Source organism: Aulostomus chinensis, chromosome 15, assembly GCF_037954235.1.
Source record: "Aulostomus chinensis isolate RoL2024-O1b breed Wild chromosome 15, RoL_Achi_v1.0, whole genome shotgun sequence".
NCBI classification, from domain to species: domain Eukaryota; kingdom Metazoa; phylum Chordata; class Actinopteri; order Syngnathiformes; family Aulostomidae; genus Aulostomus; species Aulostomus chinensis.
Window position 1 is genome coordinate 4,579,428 of NC_141334.1, and position 24,036 is coordinate 4,603,463.

The 24,036-nt window shown below is 43.6% G+C and overlaps 1 protein-coding gene and 1 long non-coding RNA gene across 6 annotated transcripts in view; one reads left to right on the plus strand and one right to left on the minus strand.

The window, feature by feature from the left end:
• Window positions 1–433: 433 nt before the first annotated feature.
• Window positions 434–24,036, minus strand: part of dtx2 (deltex 2, E3 ubiquitin ligase) — a 32,351-nt gene continuing 8,748 nt past the window's right edge. For 3 of the 5 annotated variants that reach the window (XM_086226327.1, XM_086226328.1, XM_086226329.1), the window contains 10 exons: window positions 14,071–14,148; window positions 12,794–13,074; window positions 11,623–12,211; window positions 8,834–8,892; window positions 5,686–5,949; window positions 4,072–4,139; window positions 3,785–3,952; window positions 3,023–3,184; window positions 2,717–2,806; window positions 434–1,758 (listed from right to left, as the gene is read on the minus strand). In XM_086226327.1, coding sequence (XP_086082453.1) covers window positions 1,495–1,758; window positions 2,717–2,806; window positions 3,023–3,184; window positions 3,785–3,952; window positions 4,072–4,139; window positions 5,686–5,949; window positions 8,834–8,892; window positions 11,623–12,211; window positions 12,794–13,074; window positions 14,071–14,102 — 1,977 coding nt within the window. In that variant the 5' untranslated portion in view covers window positions 14,103–14,148 and the 3' untranslated portion in view covers window positions 434–1,494. The remainder of the gene's footprint in view (window positions 1,759–2,716; window positions 2,807–3,022; window positions 3,185–3,784; window positions 3,953–4,071; window positions 4,140–5,685; window positions 5,950–8,833; window positions 8,893–11,622; window positions 12,212–12,793; window positions 13,075–14,070; window positions 14,149–24,036) is intronic. The other 2 variants (XM_086226330.1, XM_086226331.1) reach the window with 2 other exon arrangements.
• On the plus strand, window positions 12,690–15,568 carry LOC147248381 (uncharacterized). Its single transcript, XR_015119466.1, has 3 exons — window positions 12,690–13,434; window positions 14,032–14,154; window positions 15,204–15,568. It is a non-coding gene; the product is annotated as an uncharacterized LOC147248381 (long non-coding RNA).

A 24,036-nucleotide genomic window follows, 5' to 3' on the forward strand; every position in this document is an offset into this window, starting at 1 on the left:
TACCATGAACCGACTGGTTGTTTGTTTTGCAGCTCAAACCCGAGTGCTGTGGATTACTGAGCATGTGACCGGATAAAGAAGACGTGGATCACACTGGAGGTTTGGGTTGTTTTTTTTTTTAGCGCCAAGCTAAATATACGTAGCTGGCTCTTTCTGCGTCCTGGAGTCATAAAGAAGTGTTCCAGGAGGGAAAAGACACATTGGTGAGCTCCAGAATCCTGTTTGTGTGGATGCTTTGGTTGGGGTATTTCTTGATGTACATTCTGCTGAACTACTTACGATTGCTGGCTAACAGCAATACCACAATCCCTAATTGTCAAATATCAGAATCTGCCCCAAACCACAGCTAGCATTTAAACTCTTGTTTAAACTGAACTGAAGCGAGTTGCGTCACTGAGTTTCCTCCATCACACACACACACACACACACAGTCGGTGTTTACATTATTCCTTTATTGCAGACTTTTTTTTTCTCATGTTTGCTTGATACACGTCAAGACTCGGCTGAGCGACTGTGAGCAGAATAATGTGAATACAGGAGGTGCAGCCGGTGGGAACATTGACATGCTCGCCGCCGCCGGGCGCGTCTTCTTTAATCAAGACGAGTTCGATGACCTTGATTGTCACGATGTGGAAATGTTCTTAAACTGAGCTTCTTCTTTTTTTTTTCCTTTTTCTTTTTCTTTTTTTTTTTTTTAAAGTCTCCATCGTCCGTCCCATCTGTTTGGACTAAAGAATTGAGGTCGTCAAGCTATACAGCGCTTACCCCTGTGCCGTCACACGCCAACACGAACGGTGACTCGTTAAATGAATAAAACAACAGAAGGAGAATCACCGTGTGACGCAGCAGACGTCTGCCCATCGAAACACGACGGCAGGTGGAGAACAAACATCTTGGTTCCGCTCGACTGGCATTTTGGATCTTCTTTTTTTTTGTTTTCTTTCATGTTTTGGATTTATTTACAACAGTAAAGTCTCTCATCAAATAGGTTAAAATATTCTCGCTTTGCTACTAGAAGTTTCCGTGACTTTTTCAGCAGAAACACTTTTAATTGCATAACCTCCCAATTTGAAAAACTGCCGTCAATCAGCTGAACGCACCGTCAGAACTAAAGTGCTTGGTGAGATTTTCATCCCCAGTGTGAGCTGCCATCGTCATGGTAACTGAACAAACGGGATGCTGATGAGCCTCTTGATGAAAAACATTACAACAAAAAGAAACAAAAAACAAGAACCCAAACACACGACAAAAGCAGCCCCGGCTTCCTCGGAGCTCAGCTTCCTGGAATATGTGATGAGCCGGAATGTAGTGGACCATGAATCAGAGAGAGGCTCCGCCCCCTGAGAGTCACCACCTTCACCAGCTTCAAGACTTTTCGCTCAGCTCATTCAACAAGATTGAAGTGGACATGAAGTTGTGAGGAGCCCACCTGGCCAAAGAGATGAAGGGTTTACTTGGTGGTTAGTGGAAGTATGTGATGCTCCAGAGGGCGACCTAGCTACCGCCACCGCCGCCGCCGCCGCCACTGCCGGCAGGGAGTTTGAGGCAGTCTTCCGTCACACCCTGAGAGGCCAGCTCAGACAGAACATTGTCCAAGTAGTTGGGGTCGGGGTAGCCGTGGCCCGACAGGTTGGACATCATCTCCGTTTTGTGGTGGATCCCGTTCCACACCACCGTGTCGGGTTCTCCTGTGGTGCTGGATGTTCCCACAGTGAAGATGAGGCGGCGCATCCAGGCCACCTTCAGCAGCTCCAGAACCTTCGAGGCACGGAGACGAGAGCAGATGAGAAGAAGGAACCACACCAACAATCATAAAAAAGCCTCACATGTTCCGCTGTCAGCTTCGCGAGAGAGAACCACCGCACAAGCCAGGACGAGACGATGCAGCTGCAGGTCAACGGAACCTTTGGAACGTTCCATGAACACGGTTCTGATTTAAAGGCTCTTAGTTTACTGCCTGCAAACACAGGGACGGGTGGGACGTGCATCAGCTGGGCAACATTTTCATCTTCTGGATGCATGTAGGGCAGAGACGATGAACCCGAGCCTCAGCACAGATAAACTATAAGTGGAGTAATTTAATCCAATTTTCCATTAGTGTATTACATCCGGGATTATTTATAGAAGCTTGAGTGTGCAGCTACGGTTACTGGCGAGCAGGAAATAAGCTGCTAACTCACAGAGGAAGTCACAAAACTTGAGAACCAACGTGGAACGCTCGAGTCAATGACAGTGACGACCCCCGGCCCAACAGAGCCACACGACCGAACTTGACCTCTACATTTGGTTATTTGGTCTTCTGTGACTGAGTTCTTAATTCACTCATTTTAGTTCATTGGACGCCATGAGATCCCAATTTTTCCCGCTATTTCATTCATTTGTGGAAACAGAACATAATTTGTTATTTTGACACAATATACAGAACTTGTTCCCTCAATTTCATAAGTTAATAACTCTTGCAGCCAGTAAACGTGTATTTTCTATCTCCGAGGCTCTGCGGAGTGTCATGTCATCAGGGCTGAGTCTTCGCCGAAAGCCAGTCTCACTATATGAGAGAACATCTACTATATGTGTCTCCCCCGAGGCGTCAATGACCATGGCGGTTCGGTCCAACAGGACACAGTTGACACCACGCTGCTCTGCGTCCGTGACACCTTTTAACTGTGTAAAAGTGCCCGTCCATCACGGCTGTGAGTTATGGAAGCGGATCTCTTACCTTCCTGCCCTTGTCGCTGTCTGGGAGGAAGCAGAAGCGAGGAAAGCCCCGGCATGTGTACGGCTGTCCTGGGTTGGGATGCTCCGGTCCCTGAGACGGGAGGCCAAAATGGATTAGTGACAAGTTAGAAAACGTAATATGGCAGAAGAGTTGAAATGATAAAATAATCTAATATCAGTGCTCCTGCAGCTCAATACAAACCTGATCAGGGTTACATGTGGTGCTTTGTGTCCACTCTAGACTGGTGTCCCTGCTCTTGTGTGTTCAGGACTACTGCTAGGTGTACTATCAGAGGTGTAGAAGTACCTGTATGCCAGGCGGGATGCTGTAGATGATCTGGATGGTGCCACAGTCGGGGTGGCCCGGCAGAGACTGGGCGATGCTATAAATCTCCATCTTGCCTTTGGGCTGCGTCCCCGTCTTCTCTCCATAGATTGTCTTACATGATGGACACTGCAGACTGCCATCCTGAACACAAACAACAACCACAGAACCATTACACTGGACCGATCAATACAAAGCAGGTAAGTGCTGATCAAATGTTCATTGATCCGCTGATGAGACTTTAGTTTCGCCTGCTCACCGGCTCTGCCAGGACATCCAAGGATTAACAATTGGTCACCTCACAAATCAATCGTGTGTGTGAAGAGGGTGAGAATGGGGCTGATGTTGGATCGGTGACAGTGACAGAGCACTGACACTATGGTTGACCCAGCTTTGAAACCGGGATGGAGAGACTCGGTTCTACCGCCACTCTCAGTTAACCCGCTTGTCTCTAACAACAGCCGAAGATGAGCTGGCGAGGACTGAGCCACGCTAGATCGCAACGGAGAAGATGAAGCAGACACGGGGCAGGGGAGCACCATCTGAATGTTGGGCAGAACAGAGCTCCAAAGTTCCTTTGAATCGGGATCATTTAAGTTTTTACATAAATACATTACAAATGCTTTTTTTCTAAAGTGCTTCAGTTACATTCCATTTTTTTTGGCGTCATTTTCTGTCCTGAAATAGTTCGGCGTGCACCCTCAGGACTGAGGGGCATGTGGCTTGATCACAGCTCCGTGGTACCTTTGTTCCGTTGTTATACATGGCCAGCATGCAGAGCATATGAAGGGTGTGTCCACATTTGATGAACTTCCCGACAGCGTCGGGCAGGCTGCTCTGGCCTCCCTCTTCTGCTGACGGCGTCTCATAGCCGGAAGGATTGGACAGCTGATCCATGCAGATGATGCAGTCCTGAGAGGAAGACCGACGATGGGCGTTTAATGTCACATATACCGCCAAAAACTGGAAGGACATGAATTGAAACTCCTATTTATGTCTGAGACATCTGGGAATCAAAAGACCACATTCACCTCATCTGGCATGCCGGCCACCACCTCCATGTAGCGCTGAATCACTTCCTCGGGTCTCTGAGCAGATGCTGGAGGAGAGGGAAAAAAAGAAAAGGAAAAAAAAAAAAAAAAAGCAACGCAAACTGATGAATGAGCAGAAACAAACAATCACACAGAAGCCACAAACACAAGCCTGGACTGGTATTTTAGGATTTCACTCCAACATTTTCCACACTGTTGATGTCCTCTCTGACATATTAAAATAAATATGTCCATGCTGCAGCTCGCAGAACAGCTGAAATTCAAGAAATGGCTGATGTAGATATGAATAAATGAAGACAGAGCGAGAGACAGTCTAAGCTCACGATGATGACAGTGAGAGGGATAGATACCGAGCGTCAAGTCTGGGGAACAACGGAGAGCAGCGCTCACGCTCATCCCCAGTTAATCAGCAGCTCTACTTATTCACAATTTTGATTTTCTGTTTCACAAGTTGACGACGAGTGGAGTTAGGAAGTAGCAGACAATGAGAGGTAGAAGTGGTACTTATGGTCGTGACCATGCAGTGATGGACGGAAGCTCATCATACACATGAGCAACATAGAATGAGAGACCACACCAGCCCAGGCGTATCAACCCCCTTCCAACTGTACGTACAATAAAAGGCTGCTTTAACCTCCCATGACCTGGAGCAGCAATGAACGGCCTCCCAAAATGACCACTTGTTGATATAAATTAGTGACAAATGAGACCAGAATCTTAGGCTACACTCAGACCACATCAGGTGCTGCGGCGGTTTGTCACCGCGTGGCCGTCTGTATGCTTTATGTTGCAATACCCCGTTGTCCAGAGGCGGGCAATAATACACAGCTAAAGAGCAGTTCGTCAACCACCGACAAACGAGAGGATGAAGGTTTTTAAGTCTGTGTACCGCTGAGCTCAACAGTGAGGTTCCAGAGGTTCGAATCCATTCACATTCTCCAGAGGAGTTGATCCTTCAGCGCGGTGCTGTCACCCTTCAGCGCGGTGCTGTCACCCTTCAGCGCGGTGCTGTCACACCTGAGCCCGACTCACTGTGAGCCAGCAGCTTGGGAAACCTCAGCTCCCACACAAGCCTCAAGATTGCCATCTGACCGTGAAGTACTACACTACCCACAATCCTATGTGACACAGCAGTGATTTGTGAATTGAAAACAAATGTAAAAAAAAAAAAAAAAGTTTCGTTAAACATTCCAGACTCCAATGCACAGCGTATGACAACGTTCACACAAATCCACATTCCTCAGACTCAACACCTTTGTCTATGGTGATGGGCAGAAGCAAGAGAGCAGGAAAATAACTACATGGATGGAAGGAGGTTTCTACGGAAGGTGCGCAGCCAATACTGATACAAGTTACCTGAAAGCAGCAGGGAATCTGATTTTTCTAAGGTACTGGGACTTTAAAAGTTTAGCAGGCTCTTGCTATCCTGAGGAGTCGTACAAAGTGCAGTTGCAGCAGTGTGTTTGGAGTAGTGTGAACACGACATATGGAGGTGAGTTGATGCAGGGTGAAATGTTGGTCAAGCCTGCGGTGATGATAAGTGGCCCAAAAAAGAGTGATGGAGAAAAGGAGGGCTGGTGGCATGGTAGCTACCTCTCCTGTGCTGCCTCTTGGCTCTCCTAACTGAACTGCTGCTGCTGCTGCTGGGGGGCTTGCTGGCTCTGCTGGCTGGGGGGAAGAGAGGAGGAGGAAGAGAGAAGGGAGCAGGTTGCTGTTGCTGTAGCTGCTGCTGCTGCTGCTGCTGCTGCTGTTGCTGCTGCTGTTGCTGCTGCTGCTGCTGCTGCTGCTGCTGAGGGAGGGGGGCAGTGGTGAAGTGCACGCCGAGTCCAACTGCTGACATCAAAATGGAGGCCATGCCTGGAGCAGGGTGGGGTTGAGGCAGGACGGGGCGAGGGCAGAGTGGGGCAGGTGAGAGCAATTGGAGATATGCAGGAGTAGAAAGGAACAAATTAAAGGTATGAGAAATGTAGCGGCACCTCATGCTTCCATCACGACTCTTTCATACACAGAAGACTCTACTGTCTCTCAGTTCCAAGCCCGGTGGCACCAGCGTCCGTTCTTGTTAAAAGACACATCTTCAAATTTAGCTCAAACCTCCACTGGAACTCAAGAATGACCTGACAAGGTTTTTGTGGTCAAAGGTCACTGACACCTCACGTGTATGTGATATCTCGGGAACGCACTGATGGAGTTTATTTAAAGGAGGATGAACTGAAAAGACTTCGTTCAAGGGTCACTGGTGCCTAACATGAACCCAGGATCCTGGGTTCAACCCTGATGACGTGTCCACATCAGGGTGGGAACACAGTTTGGTATTTCAGAGCACCAAGAGGGAATTTCTTCAAGTAGCAAATATCCACTGGGACTAGAGGATGGCCTGGAAACACTTTGGAGGTCAAAGGTCAAGTTCACAGTGCTAGGTGGAGGCAGTCAACTGGAATGCTGTATTTCTGGCTTATCAAATAGACGCAGGTTTTGCAAACAGGCCTGCTGCTGTTCATCCAAAACTTCCCAAGTCAGCACTGAACTCAGGATATTAAAGGAGAGAAGAAGATTTACTGGGAACTGATGGTCATTTTTAATATGAATTCTCCCGCCCACCTTAATGGGAGCAGTAATATGTATTGTATGTATTTCCCTGCGAGAGGCAAAAAAAAATAAATAAAAGAGAGCACTGATTAACGTGAATGTTCATTAATAACTAACCAACACTGAAAGTGTACATACGCAGAAGAAGCCCCACGAGTGACCTTCTATTACGAATGATTCAACAAAGTCACGGTACGGTGCGTTTCATTAATGACGTTCTGGTTCGCCTGCCTCGTCCCGGCTGATTGTATTGTTTCAGCCGGCTCATCACAGCCAACAAACTCTTAGAATGAGAGGTATCATTTCAGACGTGTGCTGCAGAACAACAACCCAGCGAGGGCTCACTTTGCAGGTCAAATTAGCCATTTTTACATAGCGCCCGCCTACGATGAGCTGACTGCTGAGGTGCAACACGCTGTACTCTAAATTACACGACTGCAAGGGACCATATGCCATTACATGATGGGAATAAATCAATTATATGAAACTGTCAGACAACACTTATGACCCTGCACATACAAAAACATCACCAGAGCACGCCTGCTGCAGCTCTGAGGTCCTACAGACAATCAGCTCAGCTGCACTCGCGTTGGGATGAGATGAGGGATTCTTATCGTGACAACTTTACTCCAGGGTGTGGGGACTTTTATTTTTTTGCTTGGAGAGTGATTCGATGTTGTATTTTGTCTTTGCTGAGAAGACTCCGAGGATGTTTGAGCAGGAGCTGAAAGATCAGTAACCTACATGAAGCTTCAAGCACGCACAACAAGAAAAGAACGATGAAAACTCATCTGAATGAAAGTGAAACACAATTAACACACATGCAAGAGGGTTGGGTGGCGTCCAGTTTTTGACACCGTTCAATCTTCTCCAAATGCTCCTGCAGTACACCTGCTGAATAAAAATCACACTGTCAGGCTTAGAGGGAGCCGCTGGTTCTCAATGATGACTTTCTGTTGTCACTGCCATATTGTTTCCTATTTTCAGTCATGGCTAAGTAGTTTTATTATGTCAATCCCTGGAATACTCAACTAAATACCAACCCACAGAACCAGACTGTCCCTGCGGTGACCAACAGTCACATACCAGCGGACAAACCCGAGTCTGGTGTCAGCCTGCGGTCAGAGGGCTGGGAGGAGGTCAAGAGCTTTTTAGGGGTCGACACTCACCACCTGTTTGTTTAAGTCCACATTCTGAGGAGAAGCTGTGAGATGAGGTAGCATCATCGTTGCTTCTGCTTTTTTTTTCCTTTTTGATAAATGATTTGAGCCTAATTCATATTCTTAGGCACAAATCTGTTCCTGTACACTTCTTTATGCCCCTGATTTGGTCTCACAGACAAGAAGCAAACCCTGAGGCCTATTCTGAATGAACAGATATCCTGTCTGAGACAGAAGAGGGCTAAAAAAGTTCATAGTGGAAAAGAACAAATTTGTCCATCAGATCATTTCCTCAATGAAGCCAAATATTCTGTCCTCACTTTTATAGCATCTTCAATCACATACACAGAGGCACAGATACCACACCACCGCCCAACCACCCCAACCAACATCTCTGTTGTGTTGACGAGTGCTGCTGCTGGTGCAAGCCACTGGCTGACCACCAAAATAAAGAAGGTACAATCACTAAGTCTGAAATTCAAATGTATTCCTCATCATGACCTATAGCGTAGCAGCTGCAGGAGCTGGAGTGTCTCCATCTATGCTGTTCAGACATTTAATAAATCCAGTATTGGTTAATCAGGCTTTTACGTCCCCTCAGCTTCAGCAGGTTCTCAATAAAAGCTACAAGCCTGCGTGGAGCCTGTTGTTACAGTTTTATATGTCCCGCTGTAACTTTAAAGAGATGCTCTATGAGACCCAGCACTTTTTATGATTTTAAAAATAAATGTAAATGTCTTTTTCCCTCTCACCCCTTTTGTTTTGATGCTTTTGAAGCTTGTTCAATATCGCTTTTGTGCTCAATTTTAAGCTTTCCTGCTCTTTTTGTGTAATGTTTTTCCCTAACTAGACCAACATCACGAGACAAGAGCAGCAGAGTGGCTCATCAACCACAATCATCATAAAAACTACGCTGAGGGAAACCTGGAACTGGCTCGAGGGCGCCGCTGCGTGTACTGGTTAACAGTCAGGATGGTAAGTGGTGCGTTTACCTGCCAGGGCGGAGCTCACGCTGGTGGATCCGTTCAGCTGCACTGAGATGGAAGGAACGCTGCAGAAAATAGCAACAATGAACCAGTGAGAAGAGCAAAACAACACAAAGATTTGGAGGGAGTTCACTTTCATTTCTCCTTCACAGAATTACAATCTTTGTTATCAATGTTTGGTACCAATTTCTTGAGAATTAATGTTTCATAACCAAACAGAGACCAGCTTTCTAATCAGACTACATATTCCTGATAAATGCTCCTGTCTTACTCTGACGACTCTTCCTAGATACAATAAAATAAACTCATACATTATGATGTATTGATTAAGCCCAACCTGTAGTGTACAGTCGCTTAAGAATGAGACAAACCACCAACCATTAGCAGCAGTAACATTCAAAGAAAAACACATTACTGGATCAATAACTATTATCCACTAAGACATTATTTGAAATGGGTAATACTAAACTCTTCGTACTTTAATGATGCCATTTTATAGTTTTATTTATCGCGTCACTGCTAACCTCCAGGCTTGCCTGCAAGTTCAGCTGGGAGAGCAGCAGTGACCGAATATCACATGAGCTCTGTGTCTGGTGAAATATTGTTGTGGTAGAATGTTTTCAGACATGCACAGTAATAAAACTGCACACGGCTGCCACGATTACACACATCAAGTGTTCCCCAGGTAACACTGGTCCCATGTGAACGGGCCTCAGAAGATAATGCATGAGCACAATTCCAGAAAGAGATTTTGATCAAAATAATATGAGCAGCAGTAACTTTAAACGATAAAAAGGCTGCCTAAGCTGCTACAAGATTTGAATTCCTCTCAACTCCAACAGAACTGAGCAGTAGTCCTGATATTAGTCACGCCCAGTCCTTAAGTTTCTTGTGACAATCATTCTAAAATATCGGAGTCACACGTCTTACTAGTGAGCCAGTTATTAAATGAAGTCACATCGTCTCCTGAAATGATTGCCAAATGTGTCGGTCTTTGCTTTGTTTCCCTTCACTGAAGGAGCTGTAACAATGGCAACCTTCAGATTGGACAGAGTGGGAGTCCAGGGCTCTGAGATTGATTAGCAACAAAGCAACACCGACTGTGTGAGTCGAGTTCAACTAGTGACATGATTCAACAGCCAACGTACTGATGGATTAGTGCTTAAGAGATTAGTTCAGAGGGAAAAACAACAGCCTTCCTGAAAATACTCATCAACATTCATCAGTTCTGTTACATTATCAATCCTCGAATATGATGGCAATCTAATCCAACTCCACTTGAAAGGCTATGGCAATAAACTTTGATGTCATTGACTGAGTCACCTCTGGTTTAAGTGTATATAATTGCGGTGAGAATGACCGTCACCATTTCCCGGACAACATAAAACAGCATGTTTACCCATCAAAACCAAAGATATTTGATATATGATGATGTACACTTGAGAGAAGCAGAAAATCCTTACTAAATAGAAGCAAATCAAAATGTCAGACAATGAAAAATCTACTCATTGACAGCAGAGTGAATCCTCTCCGACTTCACTTCAGTCGTCACGGAAATCCATTCCAATCCAACCATTTATGAAGTAAAAATTAAAAAAAAAACACCATGTTGATGTTTTTACAATAAAAACCAGCGACCAGCCACATAAGAAGCCCTGCTGGCACTAAAGGAGGAAGTGTGTGAGAGTTATAATGAAGCTGTGAGTGTCATGGATGGATCGTCCACAACCTCAACAACCACAACAACGACACGGAGCAGCATCGCAACGCTTTCACGCAGGAAGGAAATACATGACTTTAAAAGGCAATCACATGGTTCTTCTGTAAATCTTTTCATTTTATTTGAATTTGATTTCCATCCCGCCATGTTTTTCTTGGTTTTACTCTTTTAAATATTTGCCATTAATCCTTCTTTTATATTCGTTTCGCTTTATTGTAAAGCACCCTGAGTTAAAAATTTGTATGAAGGGTGCTCCACATTATAAGTATTAAAGTATTATAATTTTCATTTATCATTTTGAATTGTTTTATTCAACTTGTATAATTCTACTATTCTCCATGTTGTGCAGGATTTCTTAACTTTTTATTGTTTTTGAGTGTCTTATTTATCTTTTGCTATTTCAACATCTCAATTTAATTTTGCCTTGTTCCATTGGTAACTTGTGCGTGAGTCTACTTCAGTTTCACCATCCTGCCTTTTGTCAAATGAGTTGCAATTCATTTTGTTTGAAAGTAGATGTAACAATAAACAAAGTCATCTGCTCATTTCTGTGGTAGCACGTAGGGGATTTATGCACATACCTTGAAACAATTTTGTAATAATCACTCTGGCAGGTACTGCAGGAACTCTGGGTAAAAGTGTCCACTGAGAAATGTCAGCAGTCAGTTAGCTGCATTACTTCAAGTAGCTGAGTAGACACAACAAGTTTAATATGTAAGAATGTTAAGAGTGGTTTTAGCACTGGATTAAGCAGCGAGTCTCTGCGAGCTGTTTCCTTTGTTCTTAGGAACAGAAACGATGAGCTGGCACAGATAAGTGTCACAGGGACTCGGCCAACACAAACATCCCAGCACAGGGCTGTTGCTTCAGAGCTTTTTATCTTCATTCCTGTTCTACTAAAAAGGTCAAAGTGTAAACAAACAGGCAAGACAAAGGGGAAACCTAGGAGGTGCATGGTGTACAACATGGACGGCTAACTGAGCCAGCAAAACATCTAAATGCTGTTCTTTTAATGTCACCTGCATTGAAATGTGAAAGCAAATAAATGACACCAACACAAATGTCAGATACAAACCTTAACCCATTGGCGCTGGTTGAGCTGGTCAAAAGGGGTGCAGCCATTTGACTACCAGAGGGCGGCGGAGGCCAGGGGCTTCCCCAGGACATTCCCCCCACAGAGAGGGGTCTTCTTGGGTACGGTGAGTAGACAGAAGCGGGGTGAGCAGCAGCAGCCCTCCCCGTCCCTTGAAGGCTGGGACGATTCAGACTGCCTGATGAAAAGGAATGTCGAGAGCGGCTAGGGATGGGCCCTGTGCTGCTGTGGCTCAGACACTGCTGACAGGAACAGGCAGGGCCCGACGGGATAGCTGGGGGGCCAAAGGAGGCGAGAGGGTAGGGGAGGTTACACTGCCGTCGCACCTGTCGTCTGAAGCCGGAGGATTTGTTAACTTGGGTGAGAGACGTGAGATCCACTATGTAATTGTACCCATGTGGGCCCAGGTCTGCTGTGCCTTGTCTGGCCTGATAACTGTGCTCCAAAAGGATAGAGGTTCGAGTTTCATAAGGGGTCCATCCTCCTTCATCGTTGACCCATTCCCAGTACACACCACTCCCCAGGCCTGAGGACTGGGCAAACAGGGACCGACGTACTGATCGTGTCTTCCCTGGAAATAACAGATTGGATTTTCAATTAATAAGACAATGTCAAGTTTTACAAAACAAGTAAAACATCAGAAGGAGCATCTACCACGAATCCTGCCTATGAGCCCAGTGGGTCTCTGACAGCAGCCCCTGCAGGTATTCTGCAACTGCAGCAGCACCCTGGGTTATTGCTGGTTAAGGTCTTAGCAATAGCTTACTTACATAAGTCACCGTTACTCAAAGAGGTTCTGTCAATGTTCATTCAATTTGCAGCCAACCAGCCCAGCTCAAGTAAGCTAACTATGCTAAAGGCGTCAAGAATGCAACTGAACATTATCAGGGGTTCATTATGTTAATAATAGCCTTTTTAACTATTAATAATAATAATAATAATAATAAAACGTTTAATTGAATCGGGAATACCGCATGACGTCGTTGACGGTTTCTGACTACTCCTGGTTGCAGCAATGTAAACATTCCGATCACAACAACAGCGCATCTTCGTAGCTGACGTCTCAGTTAAAGGGCCAGATAAGATCCATTGAACGTTAAGAGACGTACTTTAATCTGAGGTGTCACGTTACATCTACAGGATCTATGCTCACCAGTGTCCTGTCGAAACTGTTTCAAGCTTGGTACATCAATGAGATAAGGCGACAGGCTAGGGTCTGATTGTCCGAGGCAGATGCTCGTCACGCCGGGTCCTGCTCCTCTGTGGCCCCGCGGTGATAGGCATCGCTCGATGTAGGCGCTCACTTGGCCGCTGTAAGGCCGCCAGTAGCCCAGGTCATCCTGCCATTCCCACACCGCTATCATGGGCTGAGATTGACCCACGGATCCAGATGGTGCAGCTGACACGGAGGGCCCATTTCTTGAGCCGTTCACCCTGGCACAGGAACCAGACACAATCGCCATAATCACCGAGCTAGCTTATGCTAACGCTAACAACGGCTCGCTCTGTTTAGCTTGCTACGAAAGAAGAAAAAGTCCGCTAGCGAGGCTAGCTTGGCTCGTTGAAAAATGCCATCGCGGAGGTGTTAACAACCTTTTGAGGGAAATGAGAGGTAAAGGCTGGATGTTAGAATGCCTAGATTAACATTACAGTACATGTTGAGGAAGCTGAGGTATTCAGAGAGCTAGCTACATCCACAACGTTAGCTTTGTGACAGCGTTGCCAGGGTGCCTTCCTCCTTCCTTCCCCCTCCGCTGCTGCCTTCACGAACCATGGGGATTGTCGCCACTCAAGGTATGTTTTTGAGAACCACACAAAGAAAATGTATATATATTTTTTTAAAGCCCGTCGGGATCCGTGTTTCTAGAGTTATGTAAAGACCTGCGTTTGTGTGACAGTGCATTTGGAGTGATTTCACGTTTTACACTCCATTCCGAGTTTTTTTCCCCCTCCCTTCTCAATGTATCGTATTGTCACGTATACATTTGAACCGTCCACACTACCACCTTCCTAAATATGGTGTAACATTAAACGCATGTTTATTTGCCAGGATCAGCCAATCTTCCTGGGTTCTGCGTTTAAAACCTTACACAAAAACACACATCTAAAATCATAAATCCCAGTTCACATCAAATAATTCGTCTCAAATATAAACATGCATTTGATGTTACGGTTAACACTAATGTCTAACACAACACAGCTGTAAGCAAACACTGTGAATTAGAGTCCTCAATATTCTAAATGAATTAGTAGATAATTGGCAGAGCTGGAATTCCTTCAAATATCTTCCACCAGTTGTACATCTGCACACTGATGTCATTCATTCATGAAAATGAAAATATCCCCAAATGATAAAGATCCTCATTCATCATTGCCTCTTTTTGTCCAAAGCTGGGGGCGAAGCACTGCCAAACCAAACTGGCAACTTACAAGGAGCACTTAAAGGTCGCATTCTTCTTCATTGTCCAACCTCCTCTGCATCACTCTCAGCATTAGTGCCGCCCTCAACTGGAGGTGAGTAGGAACAACACAATTAAATCCAGTTGAAATCTAACTTATCTAATCTTCACAGCAGGCTTCAAAATATATATATATATATATATATATATATATATATATATATATATATATATATATATATATATATATATATATATATCTTGAACTATGCAAAAAAGAACTGTGCTACTGTTCAGGAAGATGAAAATTATTATTCTTTCAACTAAACTGACCAAAGGGGTTTCATCAATTCTTCACACATCTGTCTGTTGTGTATGAACAACTTGGATGAGTTCGACACACACAGATATATTGCAGCATGACACTGCGCTGTGCTCTCGCTGGGAGGAGGACAGTATATTTTGTTTATCTGGAGGGTGTACATGAATTTCACATTAAAGATAACAAAGGTGTACGGCTCTGACAGCAGTTTGACGAATGTTTAAATTAGTGCCCAACTGGGATCGAAGCGTTCCACTTAACCAATACTCAGACACATAGTCAATATCTAAATGCATGGTAAGTTGTCTAAAAATGACAAATGGAATAATATCCCATAAAAACAACAGCCTCAAACATTTTTAGCCCTGTTTTTGCAAAGCAACCAGAGCATAATGTTTTCACACGTAATAAACAATAATGACGGATGGCTGCAAGCAGTCGTTACTTGGTTTTAAGCCAGTGAGTCAGCTGATTTAACAATGTGAGGGCAAAGCCAGGAGCCCAAGAGCAGGACAACAAACAGAGGCCGGAGGAAGAACGCGGTCTGGTCTGGGAGAACTGCTCTGAAGCTATTCTAGCTTGAAAACATTCAGGATGTACAATTCAATGGCTTCCTGTCCTACAACAACCATCTTCCCGTCAAAATGTGTCCATTGGTTTTTCACAGGTGAAACAGCTATGAGTTAGCATCTTTTAGTGATATCAGCTCATTTTATCCAGAACTCTCGGCAGAGCCGATGGGAGGCTCCACCTATCTGCACAGATCTGTGGATGCTCTCATTATCTTTCAATCTTTCAGCTACAGCTCTTCCATCTTTTCTTCTTTTTTTTTTTCCTGAAAGCATGCCGCCTCCGTCACTGTCAGCGTGGATGTGATTGGTGTGGTGCAGCGATGGAGACGGTGATGGAGGTAGTAATGTGAGGAATGGAGAAAAGAGGCTTGGACTGGTGCCTGTTCAAACACCTGTGCATGCACACCTGGCAGCTGCTGGAGCGATTCCACTGCTCCCAGAGTGATGAACAGCATGTCTCTCAGAGCCTGCAGCGGACGAAAGGTAAGTCTGTCTTTAATAGAGCAGCCCATTGATGGGGCAGGGCAGAGGAATGTCAGCCACCAGTAGAGAAAATGAACACCTGTACTGGAAACAAGCCGGCTCTTTGATTAAAAATAAAGGTGGGTTTGTAAGGCAGATGCCTGTGAGCATGAAGGTATTAGTTCTAAGGGTCCATGAGAGGCTCGACCACAAAAAAAAAAGGTCAGTGTCACTATTGTTTGCAGACAGAGCTGGTGAGAAAACCACACTGGCTCCGTTTGGAATAAATCCAGCAACGAAGGCATTCACAAACACAGACACACATGGGTGGTGCTCTGGCACCTTTTGGCCTCCAACTAGATAAGAGTGTTTTTGTTTTCCGTTGTCCGTCTGTAGGTCTCATTTATGTGATATCTCAGAACCACCTTATTGCTTAAAATTTGAATCCAATGTCTTCTGGACCCGGTGGACCTTTGAAACAAATCTGAAGAAATCCCCTGAAGGAGTTCCTGAGCCACTGCGGTAATGAGAATGGGACGGACGTTTGGACATCTCAAAAACACGACGCCTCTGGCTCACATCTGCCACCGTCTCGGAGGCAAAGAAAGAAATAGGCATCATGATGTCAATTCTCTATCACAATTTGGATATCAGGAACATTTGGTGACCAGTTCCCCATCATAAGAAAATGTGAAAATGTATTAGCTGTCAACTGTTTGCATACTGATAACCTAAAGTTCAGATTCTTACTCTTACTTAACGATCCGTCTAAATTCCTAAATTATCATTATGCGCTCACAACTTCAATTCAATTTGTCAAAGTGGTTGTGTAGTTTTAATTCAGGCAAGAATATTCCTCAGCCGAGTATTTCGTCAATACCATTTCAACCAGCTTTATAGCAGTTATATCAACTGGCTTCTTCACCAGTAATTGAGCCTCGTGGGGACCAAACCTCAGATTTTCACTGAGCTGCTTGTGAGAATGTTTTTCAAACTGTTTGCGGTGCAATGAAAGGCTTGTAGCCTCATAATTAATGCACACCAGGTTAGCTACACACAGCACGTTTGAGTCTAGCTGGTGTCGTTGCTATGGTAACTCTCCAGCGTTGCCTGCTCATGTTGGCGCATCCAAACTTGGGTGTATTAATGTGAATTGACACTGTAATCAGTTAAAGCGCTAAAATTTGGGGTTGCTAATGGAGTCTTAATGGTTCTTGTCATATTGTTTAATTTAATATGTCATTGTTCACATTTTTCTGTTCTGTATCACTGATGCTTGACTATGCGTGGTCACTTGTGGCTGAGCACAGGGCAGCCAAATTCATCATCACAGATGGCCAGTAAACGAAGCAGAGACCCCGTGCTGCCTCCTGCCTCTTTATTACAACTCCACAACACAATGCAGAACCACTATGAGGCAAATCCACCAGCTACACATCGTGTTTCCGGTCTCCCAGTGCTTTTTAGCCATCAAACGAAAGGCAGAAAGCCAAAAATAAAACTCCTGGTCTAACCGTAAAACGACTGGGTTGTTATATTAAACCACTCCAGACTCCTGGGATGGGTAATATTGAGAGGAAATTATTAAAATGCATGTAGTGCATACACTTAATGCACTTAAGGTTCAATTTGGCCAATTTGCCACGTGTGATAAATAAAATAAATACATAAATACACGTTAAAAAGGATTTTAACAACAAAATACGTGTTTGCTTTTTGGCCCACAGCCCACTGCTTCGTTTGAGGTTTGGTCCTTCAAGAGAAAAAGTTTGGGCAGCCTGCTCTAAGGCTTACACCCTGCTTTATTATCTCCTTTAATTTAAAAAGGACCATAACTTACACAGAGAACATCAGCTGAGGAAAAATGTTTACCAAGGTAATAAACCGAATGAGAGATGGAGTCATTTTCTCATACAATCCACAAGGGCAGAAACCTCCTGGTGGCCATTAGAAAGAATGTCAAAATGCAAATGTGATTTCAGGTTTTATAAATAAAAATGTGATTGAAATTTGATTAAAGAAAGCAGGTTTAAGGCACTTAAAGTGTTAGCTTTCCCTTTTCACACCCAGGAGCTCTGTCCACTTCTTTCAATCTATCATCAAGACACGGTATTGCAAAAACTGGCCCAATGATTACGATGACTTCTGCATTAACTTCAGTAGACAGAGTACCAACGTGGGTCTGACCTGTGTGTGACTGAGAGCGTAAAAAAAGACCTTCTCTTATCCAACATTTCCCGAGGATAGTGAGAATTGCTGTTGCAGAGCATTGAAATAACCCAATTTTCCACACCACTGTTCAAAAGCCTGCCACTTGCCTTTGTATAGAGACTTTGTGGTCAGAGCCCTTGCTCTCTGTATAGTGGCGATGACGTTAATGAGCCCCACTGCATTCAGATTAAAGATTTCATGGGTTGGGCTTATAGAGTGAGACGCTCCAGATGAGGATGAAATGATGAAATATCTCCTCTTGGGTAGCCAGGTTCCGGTGCAGTTGAAAGGACCATGGCTGGCTAGAGGAGAACAATCTCCATTATCCAATGGCTCTTTGCCCAAATTGGTCTATCAGTATCATTGAAAAGTCCTCTGCCTCACTCCTGTTAGTGAGGAAGATTCAGGGCTGATGGTGGAGCCGCTTATAGTGCATTCATGAGCATTTGGGAAGTGGGAACATTCCAACCTCCGAGTTGGAAGAAGACACTGATCACCCGTCAAACTCAGATTATTCTGCTGAGACTCAAAGAAGAAGGCTTTCGGTGTCACTTGACATGTTTGTAGTGAAAGATGAGGAAATATACAAAGTTTCTTAATTGTTTATTGACCTATCTCAAGCCCAAGCAACAGTTATGATTGGATGGTCAAGAGAAGTGGGCGGGGCTTGGGATTCAGCAGTTTCGCTAAATGAATGAATGAATTTCCGGTGTTTATGTAAAGTAACTAAACCAGTCTACCGAAGTTGTCGTGGAAATGAAAAGCCATTGCGGTGAAGCTGGTTGTGGTAACACTGAAGTCACACATCCCTGGTGTGGTTGGTTCCCAGCAAGTCATCTTTGTACTTCTAAAGATTTCACTTCAAGAATTGTAAACGTGGTTTTTTATCAGTAAAAACTGTCTTGCTAGACAAAAAACAAAAAAAACATGTTTCAGAAACTTGTGTTTGCCATCAAGTTTATTTGCGGTGATAATCCGAAATCGAATGTAAAGGCTGAGGGACCTCACGGCGATGAAACTTTCCTGTTGGACTACAAAATATGTCATGGCTGTAGCACTGTACATGCAGCGTGTCAACCCACATTTATGGTCGTTAATGAGAGTGGACATTAGACTTGAGCAAGTGCGAACCATTACACAATGTTTGGAATTAAATTGTTTAGGAAAGGCTTTATAAATCAGATGAAAAGAATACGTAGGCATATTTCTGTACACTCTGTTTTAGTCATTAATCTACACTGAGTTTTATGCATCTGGCCCAAGTCCTTTTGGGAAAAAGCACCGACCTTTCTCCAGCAAGGCAACCAGACCCAAATACGGCAGAGGCTGAAGGCCACCTCTGTGTATTTATACGTTCTGCTGAAAAATACATATCTCTGAATTTGTGGTGACACTGTAAAATGACTGTATATCTCTCATGTTTATCTGTAATTGCTGAGTCAGACTAAGTGGTTGTTGTCTTCTCCATTCAACTCAAAGTAATCTGATGCCCCATAAGAAAAGCTGGAGAGCTTCCAGAGCATCTGACAGGCCAACCTGCCAGCAGTGGTAGTCAGCATCATCCATCAAGAGAGAACTGAAAAACCATCTCATCTCCTTGTCTCATGCCGGAATAAACTAACTCGATGTGATCTCCAAAAAAACTCAGAGGGAGCCACGTTCAGGTCTGGTTTGACAGAGTTCAAAAGGATTCTAATGGCACCCACGATTCTTGGTTTATAATGAGTCAAAACATGTCAAAATGTCTCCAGAAACTTTGCTCCTGCAGCATGATCCACTATGATGTAGGTTCCAAACCCCCGTAATCTCTTCCCCTTATAACTAAAAGCTCTTCACACTCTGCTGTGACACCGTGTCTGCAGCTGTATGGCACTTCTGTGTGTCTACTGTTCATCGCACGTGCAGTCTTCCTTCATGGAAATACCTTTTTAACAACTTAATCGAGCTTCTTTTTTTTCTTTTTTTTTGCAGAGATCTATTTGTTGAATAGAAAACATGAAATGATGAAATTAAAATAAAACCTGACCCTAAAATGATCATTTTCTCACTCTTAAGTGTCTTGAGGCGTTCGTGAGGTATTGTTTTGTCCCCTGCATGACTCGTTGGTGACAGAGGTGCACACAATTCTCCTCCTGCTTGTCAAAATCAAACCTCAATTCTTTGACCTCGAGTTTAAGTCTTAGGTGTCTTGCCTCCTGAGTGTGGACGGCCAATCTGACGAGGTTAGGACCAAAATTTGAAAGTACAGTTAGGGTCTGAGTCAGACTTAGGCAGATTGGTTCAGCTAGCTTACGTGACGTGCTGCTTTTCATTTCTTTAGTAAAAAATAAACATAAAGCCCAAAAATATCGTCACATTTGTGCGACTTAGGTGCAACTTGAATCCAAGTGTCAAATTGTCATTCTCTGTTTGGCAAATCCAGAATGCAAACACTCTTGAGACTGAGGATTAAAAAATAGCAAAACTATATAAAGGATTCACAAACTGCTAATCGCATCATCCAAGTCACAAAGTTTTGTTTATCCAATCATACTCTCAGTACTTCACAAGTACTTTTACCATCCTGAACGAGCAGATGGGTCCCAAGTAAGTGGTGAAAATGACCTACATTAGTGTTTAAGTGGCTGAGGCCATCTAGCAGCCGGAGCAAATCTGACCAAAGGAAGGCATGGCATCTGTGACAGGGGCACAACATCTGTAAACAGAGGTGGAGGGATTGCTTGATGGATAGAGGAAGAGGTGGCTGCAGTGGTTAGAGCTACTGAGGGGAGGAAGCTGTTTTGAAGCTCGCTGCCATTTTGACAGAATACTTAGATCCTGTACAGTCGCTGACATGGAGAAGGCACCGCGCAGCTTCAGCGGGAGCTGGCTGTTGATTTTAGTTCTGCCAGTGGTGAAAGTGGGCTTCCTGTTTCTGTCAAAGCATTGCTCGGACCAGGATCTTTTCCTAACGTGTTTTTGTGCCTGAACTTATCCAGGCTGTGCTAAAAATGTGTTCCATCACGGGGCCGGAACAAATGGTTTATATAGCTGTATGGCTCGGAGGATTTGTTGATATTTACTGAGTTAAAAACTACTAAACTAAAACGGCTCTGGTTCGACACTCTACGACATGAATGTAACCATTCACTTGAATCCCATCTCCCTGCTTGCTCATTGGCCAGGGCTCTGCTGTATCAGGATGTTATCCAGACCATCATGTAAACAGTCCATCTGGCAGTTGAGTGCTGGCCAACAGATTTTGATTATTTTTATGGTCATTTTGCATATTTCTACGAGATATGTGGTTTCTTTCACAGGAATAATACAAGATATTTATGCACTGGTATTTTTGTAGTATACTACAGGAACTCGACTGATTTGCAAATATGCTCTGAAGTACCCAGAGAAGACATTACAATGAGAATTTCCACAAGGACAGTTTATGTGTTGAAGTTTTGGTTCGGTTAAGATTTTAGTCTTGTGCCTATCTGCATACAACAGGAGGTAGCAGCACACAGTGGCAGGAGCAGAAAACAAACATGCCAGTACTCTGTGCCAGTGAGAACTGGTCCAGTTCAAGCACCGGCTGCATAATGATAACACAAACACACACGCACACACACAAACACACACATACACACACACATTTTTAGTGAGACATCAAACCAAAGACAGGAGTCGACTTGGAAGAAACCGTTCTGACGTTAAGTCTCATCAATCAGGAATGGACATTAGAGGCTGACAGCTTAATGGGACGCTGAAGTTTAACCATGAAATGCAGGGATTAATTCTGGAGAATTAATTAAGACGACAAAGAGCGCAAACACACAATATGACAACAACAAAATGGCAAACACCTTGTCTTCAGTTCAGTCTGTCTCATTATATAAGGGAGGCTATAACACTGGCTCAACTCACGCTAAATGTAATTAATTCTACTGTTAACTTATTCTGGGTTTTTTTTTGTTTCTGAACATTGTAACACACCTTTAAGAAGGTCATAACAACATTTACATGCAGACAGAGTAAAATATGTAGTACTGAACATTCTGTCTCCCTCGACCATCAGTCACACTGGATGCACTAATGCCTAGCAAGAAATATTTTGCTGTAAAAATGCGAGAATATTTCGAGCAGTGTTATGGTAATGTCAGCAAGAAGTTTTCAATTTATTCCCAGAATGTTTTCCTGAAGGTTAACAGGGTAACATTATCCAAAAAAAAAAAAAAAAAAAACACTCTGGAAATACCGGCCGAGGCAACAGATTAAAGCTCAAATATTCTTCAACCTCCGAAACTTAAGAAACATGTAACCTTGGTAGAATATTATTTGAAGTGATTCATCATCCTTAAAACACTCTTTAGGGGTTCAATTGAGACACTTTCTTCAACATCATCAGAACTTGTGCTAATGAGGTATGTAAATTTCCCCAGTGTGGGATAAATAAAGTTTTCTTATTCTTATTCTTATTATGTTGGCCAGTCTTGAGGGAACTTGCCCTGCTAGCTGGGTGGCTGAAAGGGCAGATGAACACTGAGGGATGCTTTAGTACATCTGAATGTTTGCAGCTTCAACAGCCTCAGATGGATGGTTTGGTAACGCTGTTATAAACTGAAATGCAGTCTTGAACAAGAGAGTCCTGTTCGATCCAATAACGCCACCAAGGCTATATGACATCATCAGATCTGATCCATCCAATGCTGGTGACCTCGTTATGCCTTCGTCTTCGGTAACTGCACCTTTTTCGAAACACATTTTACCGTGCAGTACATACAGTTCCACGTTAGTACTCCAAACTGTGTGGACTATCAACACCGTCGTGGTGAAGAAGTAAAGAACGTCTGTACTGTGCATCTCTCTGAACTCTGTCTGAAAGCCTGAGAGAACATGGAAAACTTTTTTTCTCTTTGGCGTGAGTGAACGTTCCGCCCCCAGTGAAGACAGCACAAAGGAAGGCCACAGTCTGTGGAAACGCTGGTTTCACTCCGGGCAAATATTTTGTCATGCTAGGCAGATGGTCTGAGTGATCATGAAAATACTTCATGCAACCTGCTGCTGGATGAAGGCTGAACATAATGATTAGTTTATTTGCCCCGAGGTTTGTTTAGGGAACAGTATGTTGAAGTATCGTGGAGTAGAGTACCGTGTGCAGCATCCCTCTCGGAATGTACCTTTCTCATTTCACACTATATGGAAATAAAATGAAAATACATGGAAAACTTTTCAGCTCGTGCCCATTGATTACAGTTATGTGCAAAATTTAATGTGTTTTCTCAAATGTGTCTTTTCTAAAATGATGTTTTTTTTTCTGAAATGAATGGATGTTTTGGGAAATGTAATGAATTTTCAGAAACGTCGTGTTCTCTGGAATAAACTGGAATAAATTTCGTTAACTATTAATGGGTTTGCTCTTGTGCGTTTTGGAACAATGTTGTGTTTTGCCCCTCAAGTTCATTTCAACTCTCTTACCATACTCCTAAAATTTGCTTTACAACCTTTATCACCCTGTTAGCTGCACATTCTGATTCTTTTAAAATCACCAAATCATGGGGTTAGAAATGTATTTGTATTCATACATGAGAAGTGGTTTTCTAGCTTATAGAACACGTATCAATTCCTATGTTTATTTTCCTTGATGTACATGGTTTGGTCCACTTATTTGTTGTCGTTGCTTTGTTTTTGTTTTTTTAAATATAATAAAATAAAAGACAACAGCAATGTCACCCACTGACCACAGACATGCAGAGTATAATCAGACTGGGTTGATTTTAGAACTCCTCTCAGTAGAGAAAATCAAGAACCTTTTATTTTGGTCCCTGAGAGTGGCCAAACATTAGATTCACCACTTGATGAGTGGCTTTTAATAACTTTCTCAAGTTATTGCCACTCTGAGCAATGAGATTACACACATATATTCTCAAGCAGCTTGATGTGCAACATTAAATTGTCAGTACTTCCTTCATGCACAAATGAAAAACAAGTTTACTACTTCATCCGTGTGCACCACAGACAGCTGTCTCCATTATGTTTTTGGCTTGATCTCATTGAGCGCTGCCAAGAAAAATGTCCTAAATAGTAAAAGATGGACGATTAAAAATCTAAATTACTAGTGGATGAGGCGTTTATTTCATGACTCCATGGGTAGCATGCAGTGCACATCACATCCCATCAGTCATAGTCAGGCAGGCAGCTATGTATTTCTGCCCTTCAGTGACATGCCTTGTGGATTTGTGGAAGCTGTCCTGATTTAAGTAAAAGATTTCGAGGTATCTCTTTTTGCAAAGGGAATACATTACTCACAATATGTTTTCACTCGTCTATGATCACCTGGAATTAAGAAGTAAAGTGTTTTCATTGGCCTAGAGTGAGCGCTTCATATCCAAACCTCCTCCACTGAGCCCATTTAGCACTGCCGTGTTCCACAGCAGCCTAAAATGTACAAACTAAA